This window comes from Nomascus leucogenys, chromosome 6 (genome assembly GCF_006542625.1).
Source record: "Nomascus leucogenys isolate Asia chromosome 6, Asia_NLE_v1, whole genome shotgun sequence".
NCBI classification, from domain to species: Eukaryota; Metazoa; Chordata; class Mammalia; order Primates; family Hylobatidae; genus Nomascus; species Nomascus leucogenys.
Genome location: NC_044386.1, coordinates 33,218,006 through 33,243,318, shown reverse-complemented (window position 1 = coordinate 33,243,318; position 25,313 = coordinate 33,218,006). Strand labels below are relative to the sequence as shown.

Here is a 25,313-nt window from a genome sequence, read left to right as displayed (position 1 = left end):
AACATTCTCATCTATAATATCTCTGATTGCGTATTAAGGAAGAGTAATCCGGAAACAAATCAACCGCTGCTTGATATAAAGGAGCAAGGGATCTGTTTTTTAAAATCAAGAGAAAATCTAAAATCTTAACACTAATTCTTCAGCCTTCCACTATAATGATCATTTAATAATTCCTGTAGTACTTTGGGGATCATAAGGAGGCTAATCCCATACACAGTTTTTATGTTTGCATTCTGTTAGGGGTCTTTAAACTTGTTCTCTAAGAATGAGAGTGATAAATTCAATAATATTGCTTTTTATTTATATAACACCTATCATTCCAAGCAGTCCAAAGGCCTTCAGAGAATAGATATACTTGCAGACTAGACATCACAAATGCTTTTGAAACATGGCAGGTTATTAACTAAACAAGTAACTCACTTGCGGACTAATTTTAAGTGCATGTGTCCTTGCTTTTTGAATATGGTTAACTGAGAAAAGAAAACCCTCCTGTAAAACTAATACCATTTAGCTTATTCAACCACACACTATGCTTTTTGAGGTATAAATTCTAACAATAAAATATCAGTTTTTCGAAGTATCCACCCACAAAGTGCTAGCTGGTATGATTGATTATCTGTGATGCGACATTTCACTCTACTCTTCCGAAGTACAAAGACATAGGTTAAGCAGAGAAGATATGGCAGATAAGGAAAAACCCAGGAAAAGGAAACCAGTGGTATCCTTTTGGGGAGATCACAGAGATTTGATAAGGGAAGAAGTTTGGCCTTTATAGGATTCAAATTCATTTTTAATCAATTGTAAATAAAAATGCCAAAGATGACTCACCTGTTTCTTGACCCAGCCAGACTTCTGCAATCTGATTTCTTGTTTACATTTATGCAAAAAAAAAAAAAAGGAACAATATGCCCATTGTGAACTAATTTGGTGATGTTTCTGGAAAGTAAGTGGGGAAAGGGGGAAGCAAAGTAGTCCCCCATCCCACTGCAGCTGATATATCTGAGGTTATCTTATGTACTCCTGTAACATGCTGCTTTCCGCCATGCTGGATGATTTCCAGTGGAAACTGGTAAATCAAACCAGAGACTCCTTTGAGAACAGCACTGGAACTTAACAGGCAGTGTAAGAACCCAGGATTCCCTTGACTTGGCTAATCCCTCACAGGGCCACTGCCCAGGACTGCCTCATTGATGCACAAAAGAGGAACTAGTAGCATTCCTTTGTATCCTCCTTGTCCCCTTACGTTGTGACACTTGAAATTACTGTTTAAGGAGTGTTTGTTTGGTTTCTTCAGCCCTCAAGAAAGATGTAATGAATGAAATAGTGGAACAAACCAGCTCTGTTTAAGCAGATACTGCTTGTTTATTTAGACTAGAGGACTTATAAAAACATATAGATTCCAGATTGCACTTTAGGCATCAGACTGTGCAGTTGGGGCTCAGGAATCTACATCTTTACAACATTGCCCAGGTAATTATGTTTCTTAGCTAAGTTTGAAAACTGAGGGACTAGATTTTCAAGCATACCCCTAAATCCTACCCAGATTTTAGTTTTAAATCTATTTCTTTCTCCTTAGACTTTAGTCAGAGACAAAGTAGGATACTCCTCCCTTTCCCAGGCCTTTATATCCACAGAATGAGTATTGAATAATTTATCCCATTCCTTACCAAACATTTGTTTCATATGCCAAATGAAGACACATACCCAGAGATGTTAAGTGCCTGGGTCAAGGTTGCACCGTACATGAATGAGAACACCATGGCAAGAAAGCTGGATGTCTTAGCCTCCATGGCCAGATGACCACTCCTTTTTTGCTCTTTTTTTCCTGAGTAAGAAAAATGGAGGCATCTAGGGGGCTTCCTTGAAAAAATCAGACATGAATTAGGGTAAGTGTAGATGTTCATCTCCAAGCAACATTTCTTTCTGAGATGAAGCTATAGATTAAAAAAGACTTAAGAAACATATCAACCAAATACAATGTGTGGACCTTTGGGTCCCAATTTGCAAAAAATGTAAAGATAAGAAAGTTTATGAGATAATCAGGAAAATAAGAACACCGTGTGGCTACTTAATTACATTAAATAATCATATTTAATTGTTATGTGCATGACTATCTTATTATGGTTGCCTGTTTTTAAATCCTCACATTTTAGAAATATATACTGAAATATTTATTAATGCAATGATGTCTGGATGCTTCAACTCCAGTGGTGTAATAAGGGGCAGAACAGCTGTGATGAAACACATAGTTTTGAGACACGATTGTCTATGAGTTGATAATATTGAATCCAAGTGATGAGTATGCAGGGCTTATTGTGCTATTCTCTCCTATTCATGTATTTTTAAATCTTTTCATCATAAAACATTTTAAGTGTATTTCTCAAAAGGGCTGGCTTACCGTTTTGTAGGTTATTTAACTTAACTGTATAATAATATGCTTATTAGTAAGGTACATAACTTGATAAAATAACAATAACTTTACATATTCAGGAAAAATCACCTTGTCTTTCCACCATGGCTTTTGTGGAAGATCAGATGAATAGCAGACGTTTAAAGTAGAAACTATGACTCTCCAATAACAAGACTCTCTTTCAAAGTAGCACAACACTTCTGTCATCTGCTACACTGTGATGAGCCTAAAACTGCAGTAGACAGACTACTGAAACAATTAAAGCATTCAAGAATTATAAAAGATCAATCACCTATTTCATAAAAATTTTCATAAACCAGACTATACTTGGGGAATTTTAATTGCCTCAAAGTAAAATGAGGGCAGCCACCCAGATCTGGTTAGGAAGTAAATTCATTACAGTGTGAAGTTTAACACCAATTTCCAAATGCACATAAGAAGCTGCAGAGTCCAGACTTTGAGGCTAAACAGCTCTGCCTTTCTCCTTAGTCCTGCCCACTACCTGCTTTCTGAATCTGCGAAGAGCTGTGACTCTTGAAGGGCAGGCCATACCAGCATTCATTATGACTTCACTCATGGCAAGCTCTCAAGTTAAATTAAAGGTGTTTGGGGTTTATGTTTTTAAACAGTAATGAAATAGCCAACGAGTAAAACTGGAAATTACTTTCTCCTATGACCTAGAAGTAGCAACAGGAACTCTAAGTGGGAAACAGAAATAGGACTCTGGAAAGATAATGTTTCGTGTGTTTATTTTTCTTCCAGAACTCCAAATAGTTGCCTTGGCAGGAAGGCTACCCTCTAACTGCTCCCTTCCGAAGACTAGGAGGTGTTTACAGAAATTGAAAGTTCCAGCAGTACATTTCCATGAGCTCATTACCAGTTCCATTTATACCTTTTAGATTTCACATGTACAAATGAATGTCCTTGCAGTGTAAACTCCTTCTTTCAGCTTGCATTTTAATTACAAACAAAGTAGCAGAAATCAGGTACTCAGTTACTGTAACATAATGGCAGGGCATCTTTAGAATCTGTGCTTTGGTCACTATTATTCAAAGCAGCTCCAGTGCCTGTCTTGCCTGCCTCTTTATGCTAATCATCCTAGCCCACTTTGCTCCTCCTCCTTCCAGCGTCCCTTAAGAACTGTACACTTTCAGCTGTCACCGAGGGTAACTCAGATCAGGCTTAGAAATCACTTGACTTAACTCAGCAGCACTTTTTCTTTTCTTTGTGTCTGTATTACTTTAGCAGTCTTCTCTAAATACTGGAGGCATTGGATTTCATGTCGGCAAAAGGAATTTAAGAATGACAAAACTATAATCTGTTAGAAATAGTTAATTTGTAGAATTTTACTCTATAAAAGGGTTTAGTTTCAATTTGTTTTGAAATGAAAGAATTAAGTTGTGTTTTTAGCCAAATGAATTGGCATCTTTATATTTAGGAGAAGTAACATTGGTGATTATTTATTTCAAGAATCATGACTGGAAAAAGCTTGGAAGTTTAGTAGAGGAGTGTATGTTGTACATACAAAGACAAGATCTGCACGAATCTATGTATTTCTGGGTGTCTGGTGAAGGCCATTTTAGGTGACTGGCCAAGAGAAGGAGGTGCCCTAGTGATCCTTGAGTCACGGCCGTACTGCTAGGACCATGACTACCATACCAAGAAAAGGCAGCAGCCACCTGCTTGGCAGTTTGCACACCTGTAAACTGAAGCTGCAAGAGGACCGGCAACAGCAAGGTGAGTCAGTCCAGCTCATGAGTTGCATGTTCTGTGACCTTCTGTGCATTTGCATTCCCGCAAGAATTGTGGGCTGGTGAAGGACCCAGGGAAGCTCTGACATAATAGTGATGCATAAGGGTGGGTTAACTTGGATTCACTATTGATTTTTAAAGGACTATGGAAGACTGTCAAGAATGCATATTCCTTGGAGCTGTCATTCTGAAATTTACATGCTTAAACTTCTAGCCACTGTCAGTTTTTTAGAGTATGCTAGATTTTGTCTAATTCAAAACACCCATCTGGGCAAGGCTGAGTCAGCTACAAGGGGGATTCAGCTGAGAGCAGCTTTAAGTTAGCCTGGAGCTTTCTCTACCATCCTACCACTGGTGGGACACTTTTTTCCCTTTGTTTAAGCCTAATTTTGTCTGGATCTCTGGCTCATTCATTGTGGGAAAAATAAATATATTCTTGACTCTTTCCTTTTTATGGTCCAGGGACAGCTGGAGACAGTCAGGGAAAAGTGTCACATTTCACTTGCTGGGCACTCATTCAAACTAAACTATCTACCTCCCAGCCGTTTTCACCATCAGTCTTTTTAAATTTTCAAATCCACTCCCCATCCAGCTGAGTTAGTGTCAGATGGTTGACATGAATAGACAAGATGATCCCTCCAATCCACTCTGTCAGGGACAGCAAATGACACTTGTGGGAAAGGCTGGGTCTCTCATGGATGACATCATCACTCCACAGAGGTTAAGGATTCACCAGACACTTCTAACTTCTCCTCAATAACCTAGGATAGATCTTTTTATGTGTGGGTCTAGGCAATGAGCTCTTTAATTATTTTTCTATAGACATGGTTTTAGATTTCAGTGGTGTGGAGGGTGTTGGCTAAAGGGTCAAAACCTCCCATTTCCAAGATGGAATCTGTGGCTAACAGTCACATGAATGTGTCAGGCCACCTCTCTGCATCAGTTCCTGGAGCTGTATAACGGGACTTCATGCTCTCCAAGGCTTAGCATAGTGTCGGCAGAAAATACTTCACGGTAAATGAAAACAATGTGAACTTTTTAGACCATGCTTTACTACTAGGGCTCAAACAAATTTTGAACCAAGTACCTTAGAATGTAAAGTCCTGGAATGCGTCAGGGTTAAGGCATAGCACTGTAAAATGCTCTTGCTTCTCTGTTAGTAAACAATTCTAGTTTATCAGAGGTTTTTGTTTTCTGTTGACTTTGTTTGAAATGTTAAAATGACTTCCCCCCACTTCAATTGCTAATATAATATTTTTAATAGAAAATTTGGTGGGGGTGAGCCTAAAGAAGATGATAGAAGTCACCTGTAACCCCATCACCCAAAGATAATTGCTATTAACATTTTAATGTATAAACATCTAGACTTTTCTTCTATGCACATGTATGGATTATTCCTTTGCTTGATTTTTAAACAACATAGACTTGTTCTGGATACTTTTGTAAACAGTGTTTTGTAAACTGCTTTTTAATTTAACGACAGAGGATGAACAAATTTCCAGGTCATTAAATATTATTCTACAACCTTATTTTTAACAGCTGCACACTGTTCCTTTATATGGATGTAGCAAAATTCCTTTAGGCAATTCTCTACTGTTAGACATATTATTTTTTTCTAATATTTTAACTATTATAATTAACACTAGGCTGCACCTAAACTAATGAATAGATCTTTGCACCGATATGGGATTATTTTCTTTGCATAAATTCTTAGAGGTGAAATTGTGGAGTCAAAGGATTATACATTCTTAAAAATTGTTTTTGGCCAAATGACCCTCCTATCAGCAGTGTTGGGGTATGTTCTCAGCAATACTATTATTTTTTAAATTCCTTCTCAATTTTATAGGTGAAAAATAATACGCCACTGTTGTTTTAATTTAAGGCAGGCTATCCTGAAGATTTCTCCTTTACTGGTTATATTAATCAAAATTCTCTAGAGGGACAGAACTAATAGGATATATATATATATACACACACACACACACACATGTATGTGTATATATATACAGATATACATGTGTATATATGTGTGCGTATATATATGTATGTGTGTATATATATAAAGATGAGTTTATTAAGTATTAACTTACACAATCACAAGGTCCTATAATAGGCTGTCTGCAAACTGAGGAGCAAAGAGAGCCAGTCCGACTCCCAAAACTGAAGAACTTGGAGTCCAATGTTCAAGGACAAATGGCATGGGAGAAAGATGTAGGCTGGGAGGCTAGGCCAGTCACCTTTTCACGTTTTTTTCCTGCTTTGTATTTGCTGGCAGCTTATTAGATTGTGCCCACTAGATTAAGGGTGGATCTGCCTTCCCCAGCCCACTGACTTAAATGTTAATCTCTTTTGGCAACACCGTCACAGACACACCCAGGATCAATACTTTGTATCCTTCAATCCAATCAAGTTGACACTCAGCATTAACCACCACAATGGCAATATCCAGAGAAGCCTGGAAATAATCACTATGATGACATACTTCCCAAAATACCCACAAGACTGGTCTTCTTCCTCAGACTTAGCTTTTTGACTAGAATGTTTTGAAAGCAAGCATATTCTTCCACACCCAAGTCTCAAAATATCTGCCCACATAAGCCACAATCCATAAAGTTGTGAAGCATGCTAATGCAGTCCAGACTGGCCATTGATTGCTACAAGAAATGTCATCTAGTGATTTGAGCTGGGTAGTATTTGCTGTGTTGCTAAATTGCATTCCAGTTACCGTCCTGGAGTTTTAAATTATTCATTCAGAGCAGTGGCCCTGATTTTTCCTCCAAGCTATTTTTGCACCTTGCTATTATGTGAAGTTCAGCAAAGGTCCCAGGAAGCAAAGCCATTTGTTTTAGAGAGTGAGGTCTGGCTTTATTCATGGAATCATCCTGGGTTCATGGCTTTGGCCTTTCCCCAGCCAGCCTAAAGTTCTGCCTCTATTATTTAGCATACAGACTATGATTAATTGACATTCGACACTTCTGTAGGCGTGACTAGCTTCAACACATACGTGTTTTCTTTTCTTTTCTTTTCTTTTTTTTTTTAAGATGGAGTCTTACTCTGTCACCCAGGCTGGAGTGCAGTGGCGTGATCTCGGCTCACTGCAACCTCTGCCTCCTGGGTTCAAGTGATTCTTCTGCCTCAGTCTCCTGAGTAGCTGGGACTACAGGCGCACTCCACCATGCCTGGCTAATGTTTGTATTTTTAGTAGAGATGGGGTTTCACCATATTGGCTAGGCTGGTCTCGAACTCCTGACCTCATGATCCGCCCACCTCGGCCTCCCAAAGTGCTGGGATTACAAGCATAAGCCACCGTGCTGGCCTCAACACATATATATTTTCTAACCCCCCATGCCATATGCTAAAATGCTTTGTGTCCTTCCATCTAGTCACTCACAAAAGTGTAATTTTGAAGTGATTACACAGATAAAAGTCACTTATTCTTCAGCAGTTATCTGGGCAACAACAATGTGCAAAGTATTGTGCTAGATGCTGAATATGCAAATTGAACCAAGACAACTAAGCCATGGTTTTCTGTCCACATGGAGTTTACTATGACAACAAATGCTCTATCAGTCCAGAACACAAGTCCAGGAGGCTCATCTCCCAACTTGTTGCTATCTTCTAGCTTCTCCTGTGATATTTTGAATCCATTTATCTCTAATATTGACTCTATGAGCACATTTGTAAATGTTAATTTACATGTCTATACAGCCTCAGCAAAGCTTATTACACATTACATGTACTAGGCAGACAACCATCCTTATGTATTATGGTGCTTTAAAATTTACAAATGGTCTCATATACATTATTTCATTAATTTTCACAACAACCAGATGAAATAGTGTAGTCCAGCTTCTTCAGGGAAACAGAACCAATAGGATGTGTGCGTGCATGTGTGTGTGTGTGTGTGTGTGTGTGTGTGTATACAGGTGACTCTTGAACAACACAAATTTGAACTGTTCAGATACACTTACATGTGGATTTTCTCCCTTTGCCACCCTTGAGACAGCAAGATCAACCCTCCTCTTCCTTCCCCTCCTCAGCCTACTCAAAATGAAGACAATGATGAAGACCTTAATGACAATCCACTTCCACTTAATAAACAGTAAATATATTTTCTCTTCCTTACGGTTTTCCTAATAACATTTTTCTCTAGCTTATTTTATTGTAAGAATACAGTATATAACACATATAATATACAAAATATGTATTAGTCAACTGTCTTTATGTTATTGATAAGGATTCTGGTCACCAGTAGGCTATTAATAATTAAGTTTTGGGAGCATCAAAAGTTATATGCAAAATTTTAATGAGAGAGAATAGAGAGAGAGAAGAGAGAGAGTGATAGAGAGGGGGATTTATTTTAAGAAATTCACTCCCACAATTATGGAGGCTGGCAAGTCCAAACTGCAGTGTAGACTGACAGGCTGCAGACCCAAGTGAAGAGCTAATTCTGCAGTTGAGTCCATTCTTGGTTGTTCTGGGGAAGTCAGTCTTTTGTTCTATTCAGGCCTTTGACTGATTAGATGAGACTCACCCACTAATGAAGGGCAATCTGCTTGAGTCAAAGTCTACTAGTTTAAGTATAAACCGCATCCAAAAACATCCTCACAGAAACATCCAGAATGTTGACAAAATATCTGGGTATCATGGAACAGCCAAGCTGACACATAAAACTAATAATCACAGGCAGGTATTGTTATCCTCATTTATAAAGATGTGGAAACTGTGAATCTTCAAGGTCAAGATGACTTTTCCAAGGTTACACAGTTATTAAGAGCTGTTTTCAATGTACTTTCTGCTACATACAGCTGTCTCATAAAATCTATGATTTCTAGTATTACAGTGTTTAATTTTTTAAATTGATCTGCACTAGAGAAACTTCTCCATGGATAACCAAGACATGTTGGAATTCCTCATGATTTTCTTTGTGTCTTCTGACACAGATTCTCTGAGTGTCCTACAATTCAATTCAATTCTGACACTACCCAGAATTAGTGAAGACCCACAAATGAAGGACTTAGTCCCACAAGACTGCCCCGTTTCAGATTCGAACAACCAATTTCAGGTGTCCCCAAGCAACCTGCACTTCTGCCAGGACAATTACAAATTAAAGACTTCCTACAACCCTTCAGATTTGATAATTCACTAGAACAACTCACAGAATTGAGGAAAGCTCTGTACTTTCAATTTCCACTTTATTATAAGGGATACAAATGGTCAGCCAGATGAAGAGGTACATGGGAGGAGGACTGGAAGGGTCATGAGCACAGGAGCCTCTGCTTCCACAGTCAGGGTGTGCCACCCTCTTAGTATCAGGAAGCTCCCCTAAGCATGGTGTCCAGGGCTTTTAATGAGGTTTCATTACGTAGGCATGATTGATTAAGTAATTGGCCATATGACTGAACTTAATCTCCAGTTCTTCTATCCTCCTAGGAGGTTAGGGGAATGGGGTGGGTTTGAAATTTCCAATCTCTATTCACATGTTTGGGCTTTTTGATGTGACAGCCCCTTCCTTGGAACTATGTAAGGACCCCTTAGATAGTTCCATAATAAGCCTTCCTAATAGATTCCACTAGGAAATAATAAATAAATAAGTTTAATGGCTGAAACTTCATTTTCCCACTTCACACCTATTAGGATGGCTACTATCTGAAAAAAAAAAAAAGAAATAACAAATGTTGGTGAGAATGTGGAGAAATTGGAACCTCGTGCACTGTTGGAGGAGATAAAATGGTGGAGCTGCTGTGAAAAGTACTATGGCAATGTATTAGTCCGTTCTCATGCTGCTATAAAGAATTGCCTGAGGCTGGGTAATTTATAAAGGAAAGAGGTTTAATTGACTCACAGTTCCACAGGGCTGGGGAGGCTTTAGGAAACCTACAATCATGGCAGAAGTGGGGAAGCAAACATATCCTTCTTCACATGGTGGCAGGAAGGAGAAGTGATGAGCAAAGAGAGAAAAGCCCCTTATAAAACCATCAGATCTCATGAGAACTCGCTCACTATCATGAGAACAGCATGGGGGTAACGGGCCCCATGATTCAGCTACCTTCCACTGGGTCCCTCCTGTGACATGTGGGGATTATGGGAACCACAATTCAAGATGAGATATGGGTGGGGACTCAGCCAAACCATATTAGGCAGTTCCTCAAAAAATTAACAAATAGAATTACATGTTACCCTGCAATTTTACTTCTGGATAAAATCCTAAGAGAAGTAAAAGGGATTCAAAGAGATACTTGTGCACCTATGCTCATGGTAGTATTATTCACAATAGCCAAAAGATGGAAACAAACAAATCTCCACTGACAAATGAATGGATCAACAAAATATGGTGTGTGTGTGTATATATATATATATACACACACAGATATATATATATGTATATATATATACACACAGATATATATGTATATATATATACACACATATATATATGTATATATATATACACACAGATATATGTATATATATATATACACACACCATATTTTGTTGATCCATTCATATATGTCTGTGTGTATATATATATCTCTGTGTGTATATATGTATACATACATATATAATATGTAGTGTATATATGTATACATACATATATAATATGTAGTGTATATATGTATACATACATATATTATATGTATACATACACACATATATGTATATATAGTGTATATATACACATATATAGGTATGTATATGTATATATGTCATACATGTGTATATATAAACATATATACATATATACACTATATATATACACTATACATATATACACACTGTATATATACACACACACTATATATATATATATATATATATATATATATATATATATATATAAAACCAAGTAATTTTCAGCCTTAAAAATGAAGGAAATTCTGACACATGCTAAAGCATGGATGAACCTAAGGACATTAAGTTAAATGAAATAAGCCAGTCACAAGAAGATAAAGACTGTCTGATTCCACTTACATGAGGTATCTAAAGTAGTCAAATTTAGAGAGACAGAAAATAGAATGGCACTTCTAGGGTTTGGGGGTAGAAAGGATTGAGGATATGTTGTTTAATGGTACAGAGTTTCAGTTTTGCAAGATGAAAAGAGTTCTGGAGATTGGTTATACAAACGTGAATACAGTTCACACTACTGAACTGTACATTTACAAATGGTTAAAATGATACATTTTATGGTAAGTATATTTTACCACTAAAAAAAAGCCGGGCCAGGCACGGTGGCTCACGCCTGTAATCCCAGCACTTTGGGAGGCCGAGGCAGGTGAATCATGAGGTCAGGAGATCAAGACCATCCTGGCCAACATGGTGAAACTCTGTCTCTACTAAAAATACAAAAAAAAAAAAAAAATTAGCCAGTCATGGTGGCATGCGCCTGTAGCCCCAGCTACTCAGGAGGCTGAGGCAGGAGAATCTCTTGAACCTGGGAGGCAGAGGTTGCAGTGAGCTGAGATCGTGCCACTGCACTCCAGTCTGGGCAACAGAGTGAGACTCCATCTCAAAAAAAAAAAAAAAAAAAAAGCCAGGGTTGTCCAAGGCCATCCCTAATTACACTTTTGAAGTTGGACTTAACACACACAAAATCCAAAAAAAATCCTTTATTTTTCCATTCCTAAAAACAAAGTCATGAGAAAGTAGTCTGCTCCTCCATGATTCCCCAAAGCTACTTCTTTCAAAATATTAATAAAATTAATAAACCCCTACCTAGATTAATCAATAAAAAGAGACATGGCCTGGTGTGGTGCCTCACACCTGTAATCTCAACATTTGGGAGACTGAGGTGGGCCGATCACTTGAGGCCAGGAGTTCAAGACCAGCCTGGCCAACGTGGTGAAACCCCATCTCTACTAAAAATACAAAAATTAGCCAGGTGTGGTGGCATGAGCCTGTGAGCCCAGCTATTCAGGAGGCTGAGGCACGAGAATTGCTTGAACCGGGAGGTAAATGTTGTAGTGAGTCAAGATTGTGTCACTGCACTCCAGCCTATGCAATGGAGTGAGGCTCTGTCTAAAAAAAAAAAAAAAAAAAAAAAAAAAAGGGAGAGAGAGAGAGAAACCACCAGTATCAGGAATGATGTAGAAGGTGTCATTACAGATATTAAAAGGATTATAAAGGAGCGTTACGAATACTTTTGTGCCAGAAAGATGCAGAGGAACAAAAAATTCAACACCAACTGATATAAAAACTCAAGGGATTTGGAATAGAGCAACTTCCTCAACCTGATGAAAAACATTTACAAGAAACCCAGCAGCTAACACTACTCGATGTAGAAGATTGCACATTTTCCTCCTAAGATTAGGAAAATAAACAGAGATGTCCATTATCATCACTTTTATTCAACGGTGTACTGGAGATCCTAGTCAGTGTATTACATTAAGAAAAAGAAATAAAAGGCTTACATATTGGAAATAAAGAGGTAAAACTGTCTTTTTTTTGCAGATGATTGATGGTGCTTGTAGAAAAATCCTGAGAAATCTATCAAAAAATGCTAGAACTAATAAATGCATTTACTAAGGTATCAGGCTACAAAGTCAACATACAAAAAATATCATATTTCTATATATTAGCTGAGAACAAGTGGAAATTAAAAATATTACAGTACTCATTTAATAGCATAAAAAGGAAATACTTATGGATTAATTTAACAAAATATGTGTAAGACTTGTACACTTAAACATTTCAGTGTGAAGCTGAAGAAGACTGAATTATAAGAAGAGATACATCCCAAATTCATGAATTGGAATGCTCAATATTGTTAAGATGTCAATTTTCCTCAACTTGACCTATAGAGTCAAGGCCATCTCAATAAAAATTACAGCAGATTTTTTGTTTTGAAATTGACAAACTGATTTTAAAAGTATAAGGAAATGTTAAGGACCTAGAATAACTAAATCAATTTTGAAAAAGAGAACAAAGTTGACAACCTACGCTTTTGGATTTCAGGCTATAATAAATCAAGACGATATAATATCAGTGTAAGGATAGAAAAATCTATTATTGGAACAGAATATAAAGTCCAGAAATTGATCTGTTAGTACATTGTCAGTTGGTTTTTGACAAAGGTATCAAGATAACTCAAAGGGAGAAGGGAAAGTCTTTTCTGTAAGAATCCTGGAACAAATGGAGAAAAATATTTCTGAAAATGAACCACAATACCTACCTCACACAAAAATTAGTTTGAGATAGAATATGGCTGAAACACAAAAACTAAATATATAAAGCTTCTAGAAGAAATGTAGGAAAATATCTTCACCATCAAAAAGGCAGCTTTTTAGACAGACAAAAAAAGCATTAACCATAAAAAATAGATAAGTTAGACTATCAATATTAAACATATCTGTTCTTCAAAAGATACCACTAAGACTGGGAGAAAAATGTCAAATATATATTTGAAAAAGAACTTTCAATCAGAATATGTTAAAAACTCTTACAGCTCATGATAAACAATTTGATTAAAAAATGGGCAAAAGATCTGGCAAACACTTCAAAAAGAAAGTATATAAATGGCCAAAAGCACATCAAAAGATGTTCAATGTTATCAGTTATCAGGGAAATACAAAATAAAACCACCATGAAATGTCACTTTACATCCACTAGAATGGCTAAAATTTAAAATGCTGATAACATGATGCTTGGAGAAGATGTGAAACAACCAGAACTCACTCACTGCTGTAAAGTGGTAAAAACCACTTTGGAAAACGGTTTGGCAGTTTCTTATATAATTAAACCCAAAAGCACCCTGTGATCCAACAGCTCCATATTTAGGTATTTTTCCAAGAGAAATAAAAATATATCCACGAAAGCCTTGCACAAGAATGTTCCTAGCAGATTTTATACATATGAGCCCCAACATGTGAACAACCCAAAACTGTTCATAAGCAAGTAAATTGGTAAGCAAATTGTGGTATATTAACACACTGGAATACTACTCAGTAGTAAAAAGAAATGAATTACTGATACATGTAACCATGTAGGTGAATCTCAGAAATGTTTTATTGAGTGAAAATAAGCCAGACACAAAAGGCTACATATTTCTACAGGCAAAACTAGGCCATGGTGATAGACATCAAAACAGTTGTTGCCCAGGGAGGAGAACTGGAACAGGACACAAGGAACACACTGGGGCAATAAAAATGTTTTATATCTTGATAGGGTTTTGGTTACCTGCGCACATACATTTGTCAAAAATTCATCTGTGCATTTTATTCTATGTAATTTAGGCCACATTTTCTAAAATGTGAGACTGCCTAGGAGGCCTCAGACTCCAAATTTTCCTCTAGGCCTCTACTAGTAATTGCACAGAATAGTGAAGAGACTGAAATATCTCAATGAATTAGAATAACTTGCCCAAGAACATAACGTGTCCTACTGGCAGAGTACCCACAGCTCAGGAAATATCACACCTTCAAGAGAAAATGTTAGTATAACCTTAGTCAGGCTTAATAATAGTGGTATTTTATTGTTGCTTTTATTCCTAAAGCTTAGAACTTCTCTATTAATAACATAGTCACCAAAAATTAGCTAATCAATGAGATTAGCACAGGATAAATTGAGGAATAATAAAAAGAACTATCTAACACCTAGGGCAAGACACTAACTCTTTTTGTCAAGCATCTGTCTTTTCATTATTGAACATCCTTTAGAATCAATGATTTATCTTAATTTTCTTTAGAATTCAGTGTTGTTATTGTTTTAAAGCCATAACTGACTCATGAGTTATCCTTTAATAAACACCTAAAATGGACTACTTCATGAATATTTTTTCACCCCATCTCTACTTCGTCTTGTTTGCATTTACATAGCACTTCATTTATGTTGTTTAACACATACTTAGTGGCTGCCATTTATCAGGCACTGTTCTCTACTCTAGTGAACAAAGCAAACAAAAATCCTGCCCACAAGGAGCTTATTTTCTCAGAGGCAGAAAGGCAAACAATAAAGAAGATAAATGAGCAAAATATATAGTGCAAACAGGGGTCTATGGCCTGTTAGGAACTGGGTCACACAGCAGGAAGTGAGCAGGGCGTCAGCGAGCATTACCACTTGAGCTCCGCCTCCTGTCAGATCAATGCATATTAGAGTCTCACTGGAGTGTGAACCCTATTGTGAACTGTGCATGTGAGGGATCTAGGGTGCATGCTCTTTATGAGAATCTAATGTCTGATGATCTGAGGCGGGGCAGTTTCATCCCCAAAACATCCCCGCCCACCTTCCCACCATCTGTGGAAAAATTGTCTTCCAGTCCCTTGGGCCAAAAAGGTTGGGGACCAATGGTGTAAATGATAATAATGAAGATAGGGATTATGAAAAAAAATTAAGCACGCAGAATAGAGTGTCATAATGGAGGTCTGATTTAAGCAGGGTGCTCAGGGAAGACCTCATTAAGAAGGTGAATTTGAGTAAAGACCTGTAAGAGGTGAGGGAGTGGGTCATGCAACATCTAGGGGAAGAGCAGTCCAGGTAGAATAAAGAGTAAGTACAAAGACTGAGTTTTAGAAACCACACTTGGTCTACATTTGTTCTGACGTGGTTACTGATTCATTTCAGTTAGAGCAATATTTCTATCACAGTTATCTAGGTTAGTGATTCTCAAACTTTAGCATCATCTGCAGGATCACCTGGATAGCTTATTAAAACACAATTGCTGGGTCCCATTCTGACTTGCGATTCAGAAGTTCTGAGGGGAGTGGAGGGAAGGAGTCAATAATTTTCATTTCTAACAAATTCTCAGAGAAATGCCATCATTGCTGCAGTTGCAGAGATCACAATTAAAGAATGACTGTGTTGGAGGGACAAAAGGAGGCCAGTATAATCCAGTTAGCTTAAGTGAGTGTTAGGAAGTGATTGAGAGATAAGGGAGAGGGGAGAGGAAAGAGCAGTTACATAGTCATGTCTGCCCTGGTAAGTCCTTTGGCTTTGACTGTGAGAGAGATGGGAAATATTACATGCCAACTTGAGTTAATTTGATCATTTACATCTTTCAGGTTCTTTTGGGGAGCTAGAAATAACCAACAAAAAGTTAGGGATGCAGTAAAAGTAAGCTACTCCTCCCAACCTCAATACCATGTTAAAATAAAGCAAATCTTAGGGTAAGTTCTTTCAAATGGACAGATATTTACTAAACAAACATTAATTAGCAAACAAGCATAAAACACTGCATATGATGTCCCAAACTCTTTGTTCCTTAAGGTTTGCTCAGACAAAACGACATTCCCCAGGCAGTATTCTGTATAGTCAGCCAGTAACCAAGAATTATCCTGCTCATTAATGGACACTGGGACCTTTCCGTATAAAGCTTTGGGCACCATACTTAAAAGTGCAGGCTACAGGTCTTGCCAGATTCTTCTGTCCAGGTTGTGTAAGACTAGCAAGTGTCCTTAAAATACTTCAGGCAATCCAAGGTGTTGAATGCTATTAATTTCACCAATGAAAATTCATTTCTGATGTTGATGATGCTAAATCTCAAAGGCTTGGATATTGATTGAGATGGAAAGATGACAACCTTGTAATAAGAAGCCTCTGAAGGTGGGTTTCCTCATGCTGGTAACCACACCTGAGGTACAAATTCCCCACTAGGTCAATAGATGCACTTTAGATGGTATAATTTAATCTAACATTCACAAACAAATTATGCTGTCTTTGCTGGTGTCTTCTAAAGTCAATTACAACTGTGATAACAAAAAGCAGCACTTCTCTACAATTTTTCACAATAAGGCATATGTTAAAAATGATGCAGCACTTTGAGGTAAATTCAGGAGGCTGACCGTGTGGGATGAAGGGCCAAGATCCTGGCACTCATGTAGCCTGTACACTAACTAGTGTGCTCCACACATGAAGTAAGATCTGGCAAGGGCAAACATTTGAACCCTTATTGATATTCTTTGTTATGGAAGGCCATCTACTGAGGATGCTCGAGACACCTTAGATGATAAGTTCCCCTAGGGGACCTATGAAATCACTTTCAAAACTGAGATTCTGAGATTTGCCAAGAATTATTCTTTCATGGTAATGCTGCCTCAGTTGTGTTGTACAAGTTATTTGAGACAGAAAAATGGATTCATACCCTAGCATACCACAGTGCTAACATGTCACTTACAAACAAATCACATTTATGAAGTGTTTGTTATATGCCAGACACTGTCTTTCAGTACTTTTGATGTATTAGCTCCTTTCTTTGTGAAAGCCCCAGGAGGTCTCACAGCTAGGGTCTTCAGCCAAGCTCGTCATCCAAGATCTGGACTCCGGAGACTGCTTTCACTCATGCTCACTGCCTCTTAAGCTGGTACAAAATAGATGTTCAGCTAATTAGGTACCTGAGAAGAGCTTGGATGATGGCTGGCCCTTGAACTCAATTTGTGGTTCAGTTGTTTAGAACAGGTTGCTATTAAATCACTGGTTAATTTCTATATAAATTACCAACTACATCCAGCCATCTCCCAAAAGGGTATATTTGACTGGAAAAGAAACAGTTGCAAAAGTGCAGATGTATCAGTGCACACCTAGCAGCTCAGAGCAAGTGGCTTACTGATTAGGCTAGCAGTTTTTGCTTAACTTTAAATAACTGCCTAGCCCCTATGTCCCACACTGCATGAAATGAGAAAGATAGCAATGTACCATTTTTGGAACAGGACTGATACAGCCTTGGAGAGCAGTTTGGGTTTTTGACAAAATAAAGAGGCAGTATGCAAAACCTCAAATTAAAAAGGGGCTAAATAATAGTCATTATTATAATTCACTTTTTTATTTAAACTGGGACTTTATTTCAAGTGGTGGCTCAACTATTACACTAAATCATTAACTTGACTTAAAATTTTAATCAACATTTAGGGAAGGTAAGTTTCACACCTGAGTTGCTTTTTAATGAAGTCTGTTGGCAAATCTAGCAAAATATTCAAAAGTCAGGATTTAAAATGCAGTAAATACCTGTATTCATTAAAAAGCTGCATTCCTTCTACCCAATGATCACATACCTCACACCCTGTGGATGGCAATAAACAAACAAAAGGTCATAGGAATAAGATCAAGACTTTTAACAAGGGAAGCTGGTGTGAAGGTATCTTTTGATACTAACTAAAGCCATATCAAAAGAACATAAAATATATGTCTGTGAGTTGATTTAGAAGGAGAACAGGGGTTAAAATGGGAAGTGAGCTACACAGGAGGCTGAGGCAGGAGAATCACTTGAATCCGGGAGGTGGAGGTTGTGGTGAGCCGAGATCGTGCCATTGCACTCCAGCCTGGGCAACAAGAGTGAAACTCCATCTCAAAAAAAAAAGGAAGTGAGGAGAGGGAACCCAACCTATATACTCAAACAGGAGAGATAAAGAAGAGATTTTTAAGTATGACCTGTATTGTGGAGGATGGGCTTCAGGTCCTGAACTAACTCCATGCTAAGAAGCTTCAAATTTCTTTCCCTCATCAGATTCAGAGAAACTTTCAGACCTGCAGCTCAATAACATGGTCATCTCTCTGGAGAGGGGCTCCATCTAGATGTAAAAACCACATTTCAGATTTTTATAATGACCTGTTTAAGGAATTGTTCTAATAAAAGGAAGGATATTGCTATTGAAAGAATAAGAGTAAAGTAAGAAGAAAGTCTGTGAATGCTGAAAGTGGATTATTTTGGTCTATGATTGGCTGTATTCAACTTTACTTGTCTGCAGAGACATAAAGTGGAAGATAAAGGTGTGTGTGTGTGTATTTTTATATACAGAGCATAGGCAAGACACATACCAGTATTACAGATTATGAGGTTCTGTTTAACAAGACAAACTTTTGTTATAAGAAGCTTCATTCTCAAATATGGATTAAAGTTTTTTGTTTTTTGTTTTTAACATTTTTTGCTTTGAAAACTGAGTAAGGTAAAATTAACGTGCTGGGTGTGGTGGCTCATGCCTGTAATCCCAGCACTTTGGGAGGCTGAGGTGGGTGGATCACCTGAGGTCAAGAGTTTGAGACCAGCCTGGACAACATGTTGAAACCCCATCTCTACTAAAAATACAAAAATTAGCTGGGCTTGGTGGCACATGCCTGTAATCCCAGCTACTCAGGAGGCTGAGGCACGAGAATTGCTTGAACTCAGGAGGCAGAGGTTGTAGCCAGCCAACTGAGCTAGCCAGGCATCCTCAGGAATAGATAAATTTAAAGGACTGTTTTCAGTTTTCCTGGGAATTTTTCAAGTCATATAAATTTTAAAAGTAAAACCTTCTCTCTGCTAATTTTTATTAGCTTGGTGAACAAAACGTTTCTGGTAAGTGTACAAATTACTATCTGGCCTTTACTTCCTCCAAATTACTTCTGATATGGTGCAATAATATATATCCCTGCAGAACCATCTGCCACAGGCATCATGTTATTCCCGCTACATTTCTATGCCTGAGGGCAGGAGTGCAGTTCAGCCCTCAAATGCAAGGAGAAGAGGAATGACGGGTCTCCTGGGGGTTCCCTAGAGGAGAATGGGGACCAGGCCCCTCCTGGGCTAGTCAGGCTTTGGATGGCAGCTCAGCTCCTTCTTCCTGAATAGACTGCCAAAGACTTGTTCTCCGTGGAATAACATCCACTTATTCCTGTGGAAATGGAGAAACAAGGAGCTTTTTCTTTGTGCTCAAAGGCTCAAGACAAAGAGGAATTAGTTTAAAGAAAAGAGTTTTAGAATTGGAAGAAGTTGGAATCAAGCTTCTCCATCCGGCCTGTGTCCTTGGAATCCATGAAGAAATTTAAAAATAGTATGTTTCTTCACCAAAGGGGAAGAGTTTAAATTTATCTGGACTCAATATATGAAGCTATATTTCAGCTGTATTAACTCATTAGTAGTCTTTTTGAAGAGTGATTTAGTTCTTACTGATATGATATTTTGTGTCAAAAGTACCTCTTTAATGTTAGCAGTAATGAAAAATCTACTAATTATTATTTAAAATTAACTTTAAGAAGATACCATTTTAGACTTGCGTATGTGCCTGCTCAATGCATATTTCCAACATCCCATGAAACCTAGACTTTGTTCCCCACTCCCTCAGCGAAGCAGAGACCCATTTTTAACATATGGAAGCATTTTCACACTGCGAGTTATTCTGAGTGAAAAATATGTATTTTACAAATGCTGTCAAATTAAATATGTATTTCCAAATGGTATCAGGTTGACCAAGCACATCCTAGGACACATTTGGCAACTTTCTGAGCCCTTGGGCCTAAATAAGGGAGTAGTGTAGAGAAAGAGCAAAAAGTTCTTTCTGTCCTTATCAATCCAGAAGTCCCACATTTGCTGGTAATAAGCATATTCAAGTAAACATTGCAGGTAATTTTGTCACAAAAGAACACAATAGTCTTATTTATAGACAAACTAACACCTTTAAATTATGCAGAAATGGGTGTGCCCTGTCAAAAGTAACACATTCTTCTTAGTTATTGCTGCCAGTGTCTGAAGAGAAATATTTACTTGGAGATTTTACATTGCTAGGATCACTACGCCATTTGCCTGCAGACATTCTTGATCAAACCTCTTTAGAGTCAGAATATGTACAAATAATGGCAAGAATAACAGAAGCATCTTGCAGCATTTTATAGACGGCAAAAGTGAAGTGCAGGAAGACTCATACAATATAGGATCATGTCCCAACCAGGTTTATACAGAACCATGGAAGGCAGGAAAGAGCCATCATAGCCCAGGCATGTCACCTTTCAGAAAAAAAGAAGCTGTAAAATAGTCATTTAACTCACAATGGAAGCCAGGAAGAAAGCTAACTTAGAGAAAAAAGATTTGGAGTCAGCTCTCATGCATTATAGTCTCAGATATCTAAGAATTATCTGTGTGACCTGAGACAGGTCCTGTAATTTTAGAGCCTTAGTTCTCTCATGAGCAAAAGGGTTCAATAACTAACTTCTTGAGGGTCATTATCATGTAATAAGAGCTGCAGCTTACTGAGCATTTCTTATGAGGCAGGCACTGTGCTGAGTGTTTTACATACATGACCTTGCTGAATCGTTACAGCTCTATAAGGTAGGTCTAATGATCCCCATTTCACAGGTGAGAAAACCTGGACTCTAGGGTTCAAATGACATGCCGCAGCTCACACAGTAACTTGAGGAGATAAAATTTTAATCCAGTCTGTTTTTCTCCAAAGCTCAGGTTTTTAAAACCATACCTCTAGTTCCTAGCAGTCATTCTTTTATTTACCAAATATTAATATATGTAAATATGTCTTATAAAGTATGGCACAAATGTAAATTTTTATATTATGCCAGTGCATAAAAGAAGCATCCTTGGTGATCAGCCAGATCTAACTTTTCATAGTACTTCTTAAAGTCATATTAAGTTAAACATTTCAAAAGGCAAAAGAGTAAAGACTAGTCATGACGGGTGTATGTATTTCATATGGTAGCTATTATCTTTAAGAAGAAAGAAAAAATAATAATTCAAAGAGTAATGTCCTGACACTAAAACAGTAGTAAAATATAATGGAGCATGCTGTGATAGCCATTGAAAAAGATCTATTAAAAAACAAAGAAAGTCCTTATAAAACCATTCTAGTCCCTGATCACCCCCAAATAAAAAGCTAGCACTGCACGTGATGATCATATCTTTTGGGATCAATTACAAAACATTTTCAAAATATATATATAAATTCAGTTTCTTCAGTCATTACTGTATTTGATTGATAGGGTGATCTGTCTGATGTTCTATATGAAACGATTTAACAAAAATTATGTTTTTAGGACTCTGTGAACTTCTCCATAAAGATGTTAGTGAAGTAAACAACTTAAAAAAATGAGAAGAATTTTTCTTCAATTGAATTATTGCTGCTGCAGATCCCCAGTTTCTTAAATGCAAATGAAATTAAATCACTGGCTATGGCCCACTACCACATGTGGCTGGATTATAAATGAAGCAGCACAGTTTGGTGTTACGTTTGGGGTGAGAAGTGCCTTCAACCCAAGAGTTTTCAAGGGTTTGGTCCTACTTTCAGAAGGGTAGCAGGTCTGTGTTTGATACAACCTATGAGTCTTCTTGCCTCTTGTTCACATTAGATATTTTCTTATCTCTATGTCTTTGTTTTTCAAAATTGTTCAGTGTCTAGATCTAGACCAATGTACAAATCAGTGGAGGAGAGAGTTGAGAGTCTTTAGAACTTAAAATGAATGGTTCCCTTGAAGATTATCAGCATGAGAATCAGATGCGTTCAGAAAATGAGAAGGATTAGACAAAGTTCTGGATAATAATGGTTGTAATCAGTCATATTGACAGAGAGTTTTCTCATCTTCTCCAATTTCTTCTTGTGAAATGATTTCCATTCTGAAAATAACTGCTTTCTTTATCAGCTTGGTATTGATGGGAAAAGAGAAATAACTTTCCTTATTTTTTTTACATGTTGATTCTTTTTTCTCTAGTGTGTGCCTGTCATAAATGAATATAAACTAAGAAATGCTAGATTTCCTAGAGCTGGCAGTTTATAACTTCATTCTGATAAAAACTTTAAAGCAGTTAAGAACAAGTACAGTTAAAACCACAGTTAGATTAAAAGGGATAAGGGTTCCTACCCTTTTACTTCATATACATGTGGTATAAAGATCTGAACACAAAATTGGTTACATCTTCAACATGTATGATCAGGGCTGCAATCATTTCAGCAGGATCCATTTATCTTGCGTCTCCAGTTGAGCTAGTGCTTTGTGAGTCAGCCTGGAAACTTTCTGTATAAATTGCCTCTATTTTCCCCAGAGGCCCAGTTATTTTACCTTCAAATTGGTACAAAGTATCTCAGGAAATAGAACCAGAGTGTCCCATCACAGTTAGTAATGTCACCCTGTGGCCCTACCACCTCCTTCTGTAAAACACACTTTTTAATCTTTTAGTAGATAGTTTGTTGTTTATTTCATTAAAAAAATTTTTTTTACAGAGTTCCCCCACATATGGCTAGAAATAAGTAGAAACAAGTACAGAATGTCTCACGCTTGTGGTTCCTTTGTGAATTGGCACAGATTCCTTCTTCCTCTGGGGATACAATTTGCCCCTTCTCTAAACTATCTTAAAAGACTTCAATATAGGTTTGGTTTTTTGTTTGTTCTTTTTTAAAAAATCAAGATCGTGATTCTAACTTTCTGTATCTCCTCCTCCTTGGGTTCCATACAGAGATTGAGATCACCTGCCATGATTTGTCTATTTTTTTTCTACAGATAATGTTAGTTTTTACATTTGAAACTTCAGATGTTTCAAATTTTTGTTGAGGAATTTTAGAGCTATGGCCAATGTTTTTGATGTAGTTTATGCTTCCAGCTTAAATTTTTGCTATGCAGTAATAAACATTTTAATCAACATTCAATAATCTCAACCGGTGACCTTTTCCAAAAAAATTTGTTCATGTAAATAAGTTAGATTTTAGGTATATCATTAAAACAGAAAGCAAACTTTTGCATGTGAGAAGAAATCATTAATTGCTTCAAGCAAAATATCTGAATGACTAATTTTAATATCAGTATCAATATTGATATTTCAATATCCTTACCACAGAGATTTCTTTGCAAGTACTTAGGGTAGCCCTTGACTTCACCTTACATTGAATTGTAGTAATTATAGTATATGGTTTGAATAGTAATTATTTTCACATTAATTGTGAGCTTACTCAGAACATCCCACAGGTTTAGTCTCTACTAGTTAGTAGTCACTACTCTAACTAGTGACTACTAGAGTAGTCCAGGAATCTTTACTGCCATTTTCCTAAATTTGATCTCAGTTGACAGAAATCTGAATGTGCTCTAGAGGACTGCTTATCAAGTATTAGCATGCCTACAAATCACCCGGGGATCTTATAAAATGTAGCTTCTGACTTAGTAGGTTGGGGGTGGAGACTGAGATTCTGCATTTCTAATGGGCTCCCTGTCAATGCTGCTGGTCCATCTGGACCACACTTTGAGGAGCAAGGATCTCTAAGACTATTTATGGGCCACATCTGAATTTGGAAACTTCCTGATATCAAAAAATAAAAAGAATAAAAAAGATGGGAGAGAAATGAGAAGCAAGCTAGGGGTAAACATAAGGTAATGAGTGAAAAGAAAAAGAAAGGCTTTTGGGGAAGAATGAGTCACTTCCCCCAGAGCTAACAGAGTAGGTAAGTGATATGGTTTGGCTGTGTCTCCACCCAAATCTCCTCTTGAATTGTAGCTTCCATAAATCCCGTGTGTTGTGGGAGGGACCCAGTGGGAAATTATTGAACCATGTGGACGGTTTCCTTCATGAGTTGTTCTCGTGGTAGTGAATAAGTCTCACGAGATCTGGTAGTTTTATAAAGGGAAACCCCTTTTGCTTGACTCTCAATTCTCTCTTGTCTGCCTGCATGTAAGATGTGTTTCTCACCTTTCACTATGATTGTGAGGCCTCCCCAGCCACATGGAACTGTGAGTCCATTAAATCTCTTTTTCTTTACAAATTTTCCAGTCTTGGGTGTGTCTTTATCAACAGCGTGAGAACAGACTAATATAGTGAGTGCATATCACACAGGACAGCAGAGCAGGAGGGAAGTGAATCTAACTTTTATTCAGTGTCTCCTATGCGGACTGTAGCCTGACATACTGCTACATGTTTATGTTTATGTATGTGTGGATAGATGTCTACATCTGGATATATGGAGAGATGTGTGCATATACGGAGGACGGATAAATAGACAGATACAGATAGATATTCTGCTTTGTTTCAAAAGGTTAGAAGAAGAAGCTGTAGGTGTTCTTGCATGCATGTACTGCTTAAATCCTCATAATAGTTCATATATATATATGTATATATATATATATATAGAGAGAGAGAGAGAGAGAGAGATAGAGAGAGAGACAGATGAAAAAGCTGAGGCTCGAGTCCTTTATTTAAAATACAGCTCTAGGACCATCTGACTTCCAAGCTCTAAAATCCATGCTTTGACAAGCCAAAGAACCAGACACAGTGAAGAAGGATGAGAACACAGGGACATAAAGGAAAGTACTGGAGACTGGGGTGAGACAGTGCACAAGGAGCAGAAATTAGAGAAGAGGATGTGGAAGAGACATGTGGAAAGGGCCAGGAAGAAAGGGAGAAGAAAATGCAGGGACTGCCAGGGCTACAGTTCAAGTGGATAATTCCAGTCCTGGTAGCAATTAGAGCTGACCCATTTGGCAGTGCC

General features: G+C 37.5%; 1 protein-coding gene across 1 annotated transcript in view; it reads left to right on the top strand.

Annotated features, from left to right (window-relative positions):
* Positions 1-3,541: 3,541 nt before the first annotated feature.
* The window catches only part of RANBP3L (RAN binding protein 3 like), a 51,249-nt gene continuing 29,477 nt past the window's right edge, over positions 3,542-25,313 (top strand). Inside the window, exon 1 of the mRNA XM_003274353.3 lies at positions 3,542-4,147. Within this exon, the coding sequence (XP_003274401.1) occupies positions 4,057-4,147 (91 nt within the window). The 5' untranslated portion in view covers positions 3,542-4,056. The remainder of the gene's footprint in view (positions 4,148-25,313) is intronic.